Source organism: Triplophysa rosa, linkage group LG10 (genome assembly GCF_024868665.1).
Source record: "Triplophysa rosa linkage group LG10, Trosa_1v2, whole genome shotgun sequence".
Lineage (NCBI taxonomy): Eukaryota > Metazoa > Chordata > Actinopteri > Cypriniformes > Nemacheilidae > Triplophysa > Triplophysa rosa.
In genome coordinates, this window is record NC_079899.1 from 93745 (window position 1) to 107668 (window position 13924).

The 13924-nt window shown below is 39.0% G+C and overlaps 1 protein-coding gene across 3 annotated transcripts in view; it reads left to right on the forward strand.

The window, feature by feature from the left end:
• The first annotated feature begins 4490 nt into the window (after positions 1–4490).
• The window catches only part of LOC130559888 (inactive dipeptidyl peptidase 10-like), a 41093-nt gene continuing 31659 nt past the window's right edge, over positions 4491–13924 (forward strand). Inside the window, exon 1 of one of the 3 annotated variants that reach the window (XM_057343209.1) lies at positions 4491–4758. In XM_057343209.1, the coding sequence (XP_057199192.1) occupies positions 4693–4758 (66 nt within the window). In that variant the 5' untranslated portion in view covers positions 4491–4692. Of the gene's footprint in view, positions 4759–12203; positions 12612–13924 lie in introns of those variants that run through there. The other 2 variants (XM_057343206.1, XM_057343207.1) reach the window with 2 other exon arrangements.

Below are 13924 nucleotides of genomic sequence, written 5' to 3' on the forward strand. Positions count from 1 at the left end.
ACAATACCATCTGGTGGCCAAAGAGGGTAAAACAAGCAGACACATTACAGATGTGCCTGATGTGGTCTGTGATGCACTGTATTTTGCGCCAGTTAAGGCTTAGAAATAACGGTGAAGAAAAAAAAATCAATTTCCACATAGACTTATCTAGTTATAAGAATATAATGTTTATTTTCTGGTGTTATATAATATAATTATTGTATAACATAACTGTGTAATTAACGTATTGGCTTGAAATAAATGTGTAAATCAATTATTTGGTCATAATAGGCAGAAGGGGCAATATTATTATTCTAAAACTGGAAAGTGTCTGGTTTCACTGGGCAGAGAACAAAAGTGGCCTGGCACAAAGAGCAAATGTCGAAATAGACATCAGACAAGCATTACAAAACAAAATAAAACAAAATAATAATTATCATATATCTTTGTAAAAACTGCAACTATTAACAGAATAATGTCGCGGCAAGATTCGAACAGCTTACTGAACCACTGGCTTCAGACGTCATCTATGACGTCATTGGTCTAAAGCGATACAAGCCTCGATACGCGCTTCACTGAAAGTTTCCAGAATTTCTCGACACACGCTCCGAAGCCTCGGCTCAGAACGTAACATCACTACCTGTCATGTCATGTGTGAAAGGTCAAAGGCAATTGGGGTCAAAGTTGCCGCTCACTGCGATAGTTAGCTGTGTCTTGTTTCAGAAGGCTGCGTCCTTGTGTCCTCCCGAGGTCTCATTCTCTAAGGATGCGGTATACGGAGGATCCTCAACTTTTTAACAAGACGTCCTTCGTAGGACTAATGGCAGAAAAGGAAACAGGAAGTGCCACGTTGCTATGACAACACGTTGCGCTTGCACACCTGTCAAATTAATTAAAATGATTTCTACATGATTTAAGAGGTAAAAGTTGGTTACTTTCTATCCTAAACAATGTCAAAAGAGTTAAACAAATCATTAATCAGAATCAGAAAGAGCTTTATTGCCAAGTATGTTTGCACATACAAGGAATTTGTTTTGGTGACAGGAGCATCCAGTACACAGAAACAGCAACAACAGTACACAGAGACCATAATTAAAAATAAAAAAATTTGATTGAATGTGCAGCTGCTGCCGTTTATTCAAATAACAGATGTTGGTCGATGCAAAGAATTGTGGGTTATCTCTAGCAATGAAGAATACACCCGTTTCTATGCGTTCTTCAGCGGTATTGTGTTCTCGCTCTACATCATCAATAACCGTCAATGTCTGGTTCCAATACTCAAGATCGAACGCAAGAGCTGTGTCCCAATTCGGGGGCTGCAACCTTCAAAGCACGCAGCCTCAAAAGTCCAAGAACTGAACTGAAATGAGACGCCCTAACCTCGTGGAGGATTTCCTGTTTCTGACTTTTTTAAACAAATACGGAGCCAGAAAAATGATATTTTATTTTAGAGAATATGACACGTTTATGTAGACCCTGAAAGCACACGTACATCTGGCAGACATCTATTTGATGTCTGAATTTTAATCTACGTACAAGACATCTGGCAGATGCTGTTTGCTCATCTGTCCTACATCTCTGAGACGTCTGCTGTCAGATGTCATATAGACCTCTAGAAGATGTCTGTAAGATGTGTTTGATTTAGAATGGATGTACAACAGCTCTTTCTAAGATGTTTAGCAGATGTTTTTACACAGCATGGGCCCGTATTCATGAAAAATCTTTGCGCAAAGAGTTGCTCCTAGTGACAAAATTCTAAGAAAATTTTTCGAAATGTGGGCGTTTCCCCTTAAAATTAAAGAAAAGATCCTAGTAAAGAAAAAAGTAATTCATAAAGCATCTTAACCCTTAAAAGAGCTCTTAACGTCCAACATTTTAGGAGTAGCGAGGAGGACTTTTAAGAGACTTAAGAGTTTCTTTAGCAGCAGAGAAAATGGACGAAACGCGAAAAGTGAGAAGTAGTGATGGGTCATTCATGAACGATTCATTCTTTTTGAACGAATCTTTAAAATGACTCGGGAGTAACGAGTGTCTCAGCGAGTGATTCGTTCATTTTGTGTTGACCGCGCATGTGCAACATTGTACCAGAAACAGTAATGAAGTTCGTCTCTCGAGTCATCGGGTCCGAGTCCTTATACCGGAAAGAGAAATGATTAGTTCGTCTCTCGAGCCCAACTTTATGGAGATGCAGATTTCATTTTCCAACAGGACTTGGCACCTGCACACAGTGCCAAAGCTACCAGTACCTGGTTTAAGGACCATGATATCCCTGTTCTTAATTGGCCAGCAAACTCGCCTGACCTTAACCCCATAGAAAATCTATGGGGTATTGTGAAGAGGAAGATGCAGGATTTTGGATATTGCCATGTGTGTGGGGACATTCAGGTTTAGGTCCCCACCGTTTAACACACACACACACACACACACACACACACACACACACACACACACACACACACACACACACACACACACACACACACACACACACACGCGGGTAAGGTAATTATTTGGCTAAAAAAGAACGTTGTTTATAGCGTCGAGAGAGCGCATTTGCTCTGCACCCTTCATGTGTTCTAAATTTGTTGCACGTTGCAATTTCACAATTAATTTCATAATCATACATTACAATAAATACAAATGAAAGAGTGGTGTACAAATTTTATTTTTTAAATATTTAGTTGTTTAAAAGATTTTCGTTTTGATGCTTTAATCATTTTAATACAGACAGTATGTCCAACAAAAAGATAACAGGAAAAACTAAAGAATTTTCTATTTAAGGTCAAAATTTAGTTTTTAAATATTTAATTGTTTCTTTTTTGGTCTGGTCCTATATTTTGTCTACAATTGAAAACCGCTAATGGTCTTACCTTTATTTATAAACGAAGTCCATGCACCTATCTATCTCCGTCACTTTGTTGTAAAAGTCATCCTGACTGTTTGGTTCATGTCTGTCCCCTTCAGTTGCGGCACGGTAACAACTTGTGCCTTTTCACTGCGGTTTTATGTCCGATTAGCAAGACTAATTATGTCACACACATTCATGAAAGATATTAGCCAGACTGTTGAAAGTGAGAGTGTATAATAAACGTGCCTGCAAACCTTATATTGGCGACATACAGGCAGCAATTGAGAGACAGCAACAGGCACGCGCCAATTGCACGCATCAACCCAGTGTGTGAGTGAGGCTCTCCTCGCCTCGTCGCTGCCACACATCGCATTTCTCCCATTTATCTGAGCAGGAAATGTGCAAATTCAGCGATTTTGACTATAAAAATGATCGGGTACTAACTTCTTTACTAGAGCCAAGAGAGAGAGAGAGAGAGTGTCATGGCTCTGTCTCACTTAGTCATGTTTTTCTTGGTCCTGTGGCAGAGTCATGACAAAGCCTTTGGTTATGTGTGGAGAGAAACATATTATTGTCCTTTTGACAATAATATGCGTTCTCTCCAGTGTCTTGTCATTGGCCCCGCCCCTCTCGTTTCATGTATTGCTTTCCTTCCGTGTCTAATGTTTCCCACCTGCCCTCGCTCGTTATCCCTCGTCTGTCTTCCCTATAAGATGTCCTCATGTTTCATTGTCTTGTGCTCGTGTATTGCGTTCTGATGTTCTTCGTATTGCCTGTGCCTCTTGTTCCTGTTTTCGGCAGTCATTGTGAGTGTTTAGTTGAGTTCAGTCTTTGTCAAGTGTATGTTTCTCTAGTGTTTAGTTAGTTTACCTCCCTTTTACTTATATCATTTTGTTCTTGCTTACACCCCATCGCGGGTTTTTGTTTTGTGTTGTTTAATAAAAGTCTTTTGTTTCCCCGTACTCCCGCTGCCTGCGCTTGGGTTCTTACGCTCGCTGTCACACCCTCCCCGGTCGTGACAGCTTTTGAGAGAGAGAGAGAGAGAGAGAGAGAGAGAGAGAGAGAGAGAGAGAGAGAGAGAGAGAGAGAGAGAGAGAGAGAGAGAGAAATATATTTTATTTCCATATTTCATTTGTTTACTTACATATACTTTATTTTATATTTCATTCTATATTTATGCCTTACTTGGCACCTTATTTTAATTTTACTCTACATTTACATGTACATTTACATTTAGTCATTTAGCAGACGCTTTTATCCAAAGCGACTTACAGATGAGGGAAGCAGTTGGAACAACATAAGGACGACAAAAACAGAAGTGCAATAAAAGAAAACTAGAGAGAGAGGGGTAGAGAGAGAGACAGAGACAGAGAGAGAGAATTTGTTTACTTACATATACTTTATTTTATATTTCATTCTATATTTATGCCTTACTCAGCACCTTAGTTTAATTTTTTTTAATCTCATGTTGTACTTAATGTATGTCTTAATGTATGTCTTTTGTTATATGTTCAATGCTTTGGCAATATTGTAAGAACACGCAATCATGCCAACAAAGTACCTTGAAATTGAAAAATTGAAAATTGAGAGGGAGAGTGAGTGAGTGAGTGAGTGAGTGAGTGAGTGAGTGAGTGAGTGAGTGAGTGAGTGAGTGAGTGAGTGAGTGAGTGAGTGAGTGAGTGAGTGAGAGAGTGAGAGAGTGAGAGAGTGAGAGTGAGAGAGAGGCAGGCAGGCAGGCGCTGCTGCTGAACTAATTTGTTTCATTTCTTTCACTAAGCCATCATTATCATCATCATCATCATAACTCTGGATCTTCTCCCTAACAGACATTTGCACGATTGATTGCTGTTCATCACTTCTGCTCGATGAATCAAACGGCCAGCGTCTCTCATCAGGTGAAATGTCAGTCAACATCATCCAAGAGCATTGCAGTAAGTGACACTAAACTAATCAAACACACATGATCAGATATTAACATGAGCTGATGTAGTTGTTTATGATAACACTCAAGGTGTTTGCTTTATTCTTTGGCATGTCCAGTATTTGTAAATGCAGATGAAATCACATCGAGTGTGTGAAACAGCAGCTGCTTTTTTAAATCAGACTATATACAGTAGAGTGTTCTACAGGCATAGCTTTATATAACACGGCTATTCTAAGATTGTGTTTTATGTAAACATGAAACCTGTGATCTGATGAGCTGTATGTAAATCACACACAATAAACTGATGAATGGTTAGATAAACTCTCTCTCTCGCCCACGGGCTGTTCACCATCATCTGTCTGTGTAGCTTATTCAAGCAGTGCTTGTTTCATATTAAATGTGTGTTTGTAGTTTGATCTGTAAGATTAATGTCCCTCTAAATGTCCCTGCATGTAAGTGAAGCTGCTATGGGGGGTAAATATACTGTATGGTGAATATTTTATGTCACAATTCATAACAGTTAAGGAGTGTTTTTTCATCTGTATAGTGGTTTCATTTACTTATATGATTCTGATATATGTTTGGCTCATTGCTTCTAGCAGTCGTGTGTGTGATATGAGATGGATACAGCACTGTTTGTTTCTATGCTGATCTTAGAACAGTGAATGATGATGATGGATGTGGATAAAAGGTCACTGATGCTCTGTGTCTATCATCGCCTGCCATCACACACACACACGAATGTCTGGTTTATTATCTCCGTGGGGACAGTCCATAGGCGTAATGTTTTTTATACTGTACAAACTGTATATTCTATCCCCTACCCCTAACCCAAACCCAAAACCTAAAGATCATAGAAAACTTTTTGCATTTTTAGATTTAAAAAAATATTGTTTTCTACGATTTTGACTTCTGTACAAAGTTTTTTTTGCCCATGGGGACCTCACAAGTCCCCATTAGTTGGTGTACACACACACGCACACACACGCACGCACACACACACACACAGATGCACACACAGATGCACACACACATACACATGCGCACACACGCACACACACAGTGTTAGTCTTAGGTATTTGCTTGGAGTCTTTATAAATGAAATGCAACATTTGCTTAGAAATTCTGTTTATTACATTTCTATATTATTTTGCTATCACCACCGAATCACAGTGTGTGTTTCCTTAATTAAAGTATTACAGGCTGTAATACTTAGTTAATATAGTCACATATTGTAAATCATTAAATGTCCTCGTATCATTAAAAGATGTAGTCTCTGGTTTGTTGCTTGTATGTGATGAATCTTGGTGGGCGGTTGTTCTGTAACGCGCTGCACAACACCCACACAACACATGCAAACACAAACTAGTTTACACCAACGGCGTGTGATGGAGGCACTTCTGATTCTGTAGTCTCATGTAAATTCATTTTCCATTTCTATTTTACATGCATGCAGTTTAAACACTATTATCAAACAACCATCTCTTATGTTTTTGTATGGTTGTATAAAAACAATGACATTATTGCAAAATTTAAACACATTAAAACCAAATGACAGTAATGTTGCATATATGCAGTTTTTAGATTACTTAAAATTTACATTACCAAATAATGTAACAAGAAATGTTTTGTTGTTCAGTTTTTATTATAAACATTAGTCTTTGGGGCGGTAAGCCTTGTCCCAGACTAACTTAAATGTTAGAGTTGTCTTGATCGAAAACAACTGGCACTGACATATCTTAAAATAGATCATTGCCATTGTTTTGTCTCAAAATGCACACAGTAAGGTTTTTTGTAAAGTATGTTTTTAAAAACAACTTAAAAGTCCTATTTAACTAAGGCCTAGTCCTGGTTATAGCTAGTCTCTGTCCAGGAAAGCATCCCTTTATTCTTAAACTATTACTCATTACAGAATAAAACACACATTTAAGCTGACTTAACTGAAAATCAGAAAATACATCAGTGCTATTGTTTTGTCATTAATGTTTTATTTTTCTAAGACACGTTCATAAAAGCTATTTAACTTCGGCGTACTCCTGGCTTGAGTTTATTAGTAATCAGTACAAGTGGCAGACGCCGTGACTGAGCTCATGATCGACAGCCTCTGGGTTTTATTATTTATTGTGTCCTTTATTTATGAAGACAATTGACATATTGTTCATTCTGGGACCTACAGTACAGACACTAAGCAAACAACAAGTCAACACAGAGTGCTAGAATAAACAATAAATATAACCGTCAGTAGAGAGGAACAGGACAAAACTTCAGACATCATACAAGCAGCTGTTGTGCATAAAGGAGAATGGTAGGAATGTCACAATACTTATGACAGGTTGTGTGTGTTTCTGTATGATTCTAGTTATGTAGTAATGTAGTGTTAAAGTGGCACAAAGTGATTATAATCATTTTCAACAGTAATTTAAAAAACAAGCAAGTTGTTTTTAAATGATTTAATATGCCTGGTTTCAAAGACAAGGCTTAAGACTAGTCCCAGACTAAAATGAAAGTTTGAGCTCTTTTAACTCAAAATAAATGGCCCTGACATACCTTAAAATATGTCATTGCCATTGTTTTGTCTCAAGATGCACACTAGTAATGTTTTTATCTAAGGCATTTTAATAAAAGCGACTTAAATATCCTAATTTAACAAAGGCATAGTCCCGGTTTAAGCTAAGCCTTGTCTGTGAAACCGGGCCATAGAGTATTAGTAAATCTTTGTACCGCTGTACAATCCTAGTACAAATGTTAAAAGTACATTTTGGTCATTTGAAGAGCATAATGACACCCATACATTTAGTAATGGATGTTGAAACTTGTAGTGTACCAGACACAGACACCGACACAGACGACACAGACACCATCTTAGTGTCTTTACTCTGAACTTGCTTGTTCTGGATGCTCGTGTTTAACACTTTGGTATCACAATGCTGATCCTACTTTTGTAGTATGCCTGTGACTGCAGACCAGACTAGATTTACTGCACTGCATTGTTATAACCACTAGAGAGCGTCTGTCTCTCATCACAAGGCCATTCTTGAAATGAGTCAAGGGGTGCTTCTCAATATGCCTCATCGTTTCCTCGCTCCTCCGTCCTCCATCCTATGACCCGGAAACCGATCGAGCTCAGCCATCTTTAAGGACATCTCAATTCTGTAATTGCATCGGGAGGAGGCAAGGATCGAGGAGAAAGGAGGCTTTCTGAGGAGTCATGAGCGAGGATACACAGGTGTTTCCTTTGCGGAAAAGTTTTATCGACTAAACGTGACGTGCGTATTATTCTCCTCCCCCTGCACATCGTCACACCATTAGATCATATTCAAACACACATAAATGTGATAATTAAGCATTATATTATTGTAAATGTAGACCTATTTCAGACCTATTTTTATAGTTAATATTCATATACTTAATTTATTAATATAGTTAATATTTATGCATAACATATATTTGACTATTTCTGACCACTTTTAAGCATGTTTTTAAAAATTTTTATTGTAGTGGGGACATCTGCCTAAAGTATGTATTTAACTTTTTTGTACAAATTTTTTGCAAATGTGTACAGGCACCCAAGTTTTCATGAATTCAATGGCAGCCTGCATGAGCTGTATGATGTTACCTGTGTAGTGTGCTGGATCCCAAGGGGAAAACGATGGCCAGACGAGACATCGCCACAAAACTAAATCAAGAAACCTACTTTAATATTCCTTTCCATTTTTACAGATTCATATTTTTATTCTATAGCTCAGTATTATCTTGTCTAGATGCAGTAGTGTTGTATTAACATGCCAAAAGAGAACTCGTCCTTCTGTTCGAGTCTGGTTTCTCCCAAGGTTTTTTCTCCACTTAGATATAGACTTGCTCAAATTTGTTGGTACCCCTCCACATAAAACGAAGAATGCACAATTTTCTCTGAAATAATTTGAAACTGACAAAAGTAATTGGCATCCACCGTTGTTTATTCCATATTTAATAGAAATCAGACGTTGCTTTTGATTTTTTTATTCAACATAATGTAATTAAAACAAATGAAAATGTCATGGACAAAAATGATGGGACCCCTAACTTAATATTTTTTTTTTGCACAACCTTTAGAGGCAATCACTGCAAGCAAAGGTTTTCTGTAGCTCTCAATGAGACTTCTGCACCTGTTAACAGGTAGTTTGGCCCACTCCTCCTGAGCAAACTGCTCCAGCTGTCTCAGGTTTGATGGGTGCCTTCTCCAGACTGCAAGTTTCAGCTCCTTCCATAGATGTTCCATAGGATTCAGATCAGGACTCATAGAAGGCCACTTCAGAATAGTCCAATGTTTTGTTCTTATCCATTCTTGGGTGATTTTAGCTGTGTGTTTTGGGTCATTATCCTGTTGGAGGAGCCATGACCTGCGACCGAGACAGAGCTTTCTGACACTGGGCAGTACTTTTAGCTGCAGAATGCCTTGATAGTCTTGAGATTTCATTGTGCCCTGCACAGATTCAAGGCACCCTGAAGATGCCAGATGCAGCAAAGCAGCCCCAAAACATAACCAAGCCTCCTCCATGTTTCACTGTAGGTATGGTGTTCACTTCTTTGAAAGCTTGATTTTTTTTGTCTGTGAACATAGAGCTGATGTGACTTGCCAAAAAGCTCCAGTTTTGACTCATCTGTCCAAAGGACATTCTCCCAGAAGGATTGTGGCTTGTCAATATGAATTTTAGCAAATTCCAGTCTGGCTTTTTTATGTTTTTCTTCTTGGGTCTTCTTCCATGGAGCCCACTTTTGCTCAAAAAGCGACGGATGGTGCGATCAGAAACTGACATACCTTCACCTTGGAGTTCAGCTTGTATCTCTTTGGCAGTTATCCTTGGTTCTTTTTCTACCATTCGCACTATCCTTCTGTTCTATCTGGGGTCAGTTTTCCTCTTGCGGCCGCGCCAAGGGAGGTTTGCTACAATTCCATGGACCTTAAGCTTATTAATAATATTTGCAACTGTTGTCACAGGAACATCGAGCTGCTTGGAGATGGTCTTGTAGCCTTTACCATGCTTGTCTATTATTTTCTTTCTGAGCCCCTCAGACATCTCTATCCTTTGCTTTCTCTGGTCCATGTTTGTCATGGTTAGGTGGAGACAGAACCCAAGTGCAGGCAGTGGAAGGGTTAAACAAAGATTTATTGTAAATAAAAATGGAAACAAAAACCCACGATGGGAAAACACGATGTAAATCAAAACAAGAGAACAAACCAAATAATAAGTCCACAATGACAGGGCACGGGAAACAGGAACAGGGTAATCCAAAACACCAGGGAGTGTAACGCAGGGCGAGACTAGATACAACAATGAACCGACAAGGACTGGGAATAAAGACAGGACTTATAAAGGGGAAAACTAACGAAGGATAATAGGACAGGGATGGTGAAGGACAGGTGACAAGACTTAACATAATGGGAACTGGCGGGAAGATGATTGGGACAGGTGAGGGAGATCAAACACTGATGGGAGACTAACGGAGAAACAAGGGGGCGGAGCTAAACGAAAGACAGGAGGACACGCGGCGAAATGTCAAAACAAACCGCCACGTGTCTCCACACAAGACGAAACACACACAAGACACGGTACTGTCACGACCCTGTCCACAAGACACGAAAACTCCGAATAGGAAGGACAGGACCCTGACAATGTTCAGTGTGGTGCACACAATGATACCAAACAGCACAGTGACTACTTTTCTCCGTTTAAATAGGCTGAATGACTGATTAATAATTAATAATAATTAACAAATTAGTTTGAAACATCACTATAATCCAATTATGTATTATCTTTTTAATACAGATAATATGTGTCCAGGCCATTTTAGAATATCTTTGTAGAATAAGCACTAATTCATCTCTTTCCACAGCTTCTTTGCTTTATTCTATGACATACCAAAGGCATGCAAGTAAACATGATACAATAGCTTTTTATTTCATCACTCTTAAGGAGGAATGAAGCATTATTTCAATGAGCTATAAGGGTACCAACAAATTTGAGCATGTCTGTACATTTACATTTACGCATTTGGCAGATGCTTATCCAAAGCGACTTACATTGCATTATACTATACATTTGTTTCTAAGTATGTGCAATCCCTGGGATCGAAGCTATGACATTGGCATTGCTAACGCCATGCTCTAACCACTGAGCTTTTGGATACATTGTTGGAATTTTGGTTCCTTGCCAATGTTGCCACCATGAGCCTGCTGACATCAGGTGTTTTTAATATAATAGACTGACTAAACTCTTATAGACACCTAGCTACTATTCCAAGGAATTCTAATGTGCAATCCATGATGTTATTGCAAATTCTCTATTTGCTTTGTGTCATGATCCTGCCTCACCTTGTAATGCTTTTCTAGTCTTGTGGCAGGGTCATGACAGCCCCACGTGTTTTGTGTGAGACACATGGCATTGTTTGTTTTGGCGTGCCATGTGTTCTCCTGTCTCCTGGTTTCCTCGTTTAGCTTCCCATCAGTGTTTGATTCCCCTCACCTGCCCATTGTTAATTATCCCTTGTTAGTTTCCCCTATATAATTCTCTTGTGTTTGCTGTCCTGTGCTGGTTCGTTTTGATTAGTTTTTATTCCTTAGTGTGTTTGTATATCTCCTTGTATATCTAGTAAAGTCAAGTTCGAGTCCACTTCATTGTATTGTCTTAAGCCTTTTTGTTCCTGCCTTGTCCCTATTTTAGAAAGCCTTGTTTGTTTTTGGTTTTGTTCTTGTTTGCCCCCTCGTGGGAAGTTTTGTTTGTATTTTGAAGACTCCTTAGTTATCGTGTTTTTTCCCCATCGTGGGTTTATGTTTTCATTAAAAGTCCTTTTTTCTTCTATGCTGTCTGCGTCTGGGTTCTGTCTCCTCGACATTCATGACACTTTGTAACCTTCCCCAACCCATTTCAATAGTAGTCAAATTTGTATGCATTGTTTGACCAGGGGCCCATTTCAGAAAGGAGGTTCTGAGTATATTAACCCTGAAATGAGGGAAACTCTGGGTTTTCCGTTTCAGAATGTGAGGTATGTCAAACCCGAGAAAGCGGGGTAACTCAAGCCCGTTTCTAAAAGAGAGGTAACTTATACTCAGAGTCAGTAACCATAGTAACTTACTCTGTGAACCTAACCTGGTCGGGAGCAGGTTTTCTTTGGTAAACCCAAAGTTTCTTTCCATCTCCTCCCCCTTTTAAAGCGCAAGTGGTGTAACTCATTCATTCATTCATTAATACAGTCATTCATGGGCACCGTATATGCGCTATAGTTCATCATAAATTGTTTTTTTTGGCTGCCTCTCACTGTCGATGTGTAAGTGCATGTGACAGAACTGCTCTTCTGAAGCAGCACTATGGACAGCGTCTGCAAACGCGCGCTGTCAACGCCAAACATAAACCAACTGTTCGAAACGAGCTAAATACACACTTGCTTAACTAAATTTGGTATTCGTGAGATTTGGGTTCCCGAAAGCTCTCTTGGTGACTGCTGTTACGGGCTTACGCGTCATCACACGAATCCTCCCGCCCCTCGAGCGCACCATCCTTCCATTTTTTCCTGCCAGTAGACGTTAGACAGAGTTCTAAACCACATCCATCGATCAGATTTAACAGAACAGATTGAACAACGCGACTGTCCGCGCGCTGCTGCAGTGGAATGCTAACGATCCGCGCGCTCGTCAGCGGACACCGACGGAGATCGCGCGTCAAGATTGAAGGATTCTGCAGTAGCGAAAACGCTTTAGAGGACGAAGAAACTGTCCATTTTAGCGTTTCGGATAATTTTTTCTTTGGATCTTTCTAAAGCGGGATTTACATCATGACGGCCACAAAAGAGCAGCAGAGCCAGAGACCGAATCCGCAAGACGAGGTAAACACGACATTTACAGAAGATCTGTGCCAGCTTATTTCATGCTAGCAACATCTCCTGTGGAATCATGAGGACAGAAATCACGACACGTTCACTGTCCTGTCATTGCATTCGTTGAGTACAAGATTGGGTTTTATAACGACATCATTCATCGCGTTGAGCTGTCAGCTCGTGATTCTTTTGTGTTGGGCAGCTGTGATAAATCTGTTTATTGCAAGTAAATAAGTTCAGTAGAGATCAATGAAGGAGGAACATCATTGAGTTTAGGCCTGAGCATCACCTGACCATACATTTTAAACACAGAATTGTAAATAGCCTACAGTGTTTGTTTAAAACAGGTGTAGAAGACAGATTGCCTACATTTTTGGTCTAATTTTACAGAGGATACTAAACGAGTTACAACATGGTGTCGCCTACAAAAACAAACAATACTGGCACATGGATGATTCACTCTTATGGCTGTATTGAATGTCTTATTGTTATCATTCACTCATCCACATTAAAAGTTTGATATTGTTTTGAGTGGTGGTGCATTACTAACTACTCTTAAACAGAAATAAGAACTGTCATATGATGTTAGGGTTAGGGTATACAGTACTAGTCAAACGTTTGGAAATGCTTGACTGAAATGTTTCTAAAGATCTTACAAACCCTTTAATCTCAAACGGTATGCTTAAATGTCTGAAATTACTTTTGTAGACAAAAATCTGATTGTGTCAACATATAATTTTTTTTCATTATTTAAAATTCTTTTGATGGATGACTTACACCAAATAATGAAGAAAAGGCAGTCAATAAGAGCCCCAAATTTGGGAACTCCTTCAATACTCTTTAAAACGCTTCCCAGGGTGAAACCTCAAGAACCTGGCATGATGTAGCAAATTCTAGTCATAAGGTGGCAACTTTGAAGATGCTAAAACAACATATAATTTTGATGTATTTTAAATGCTTTTAGTCACAAAATTCCCACAGTTACAGTCATCCTACTCCGAAATTTGTATGAGTTTACTGATAGGTGTGAAAATCTAAATAAAGAAAGAATAAGTGTTTCCTAACTTTTGACTGGTACTGTAAATCGGCTTTAGTAAATGAGCTTCAACCTTGCACACTGTATATCTGTGATTTGGTCTAAATAACACCTCGCCAGCTGTTTTCAATTATCTTCATTTTCAAGTTCATATAGCTGGAGTCGTGTTCTTTTTATAGTGTCGTTTTTGTTTTTTTTATAGTGCTGTTGTTTGAATGAAAGGCAGGTAGGGAGTCTAGTCTTGTTTTGCGCGATTCATAGATAGATCATAGACAAAAGACTAAAG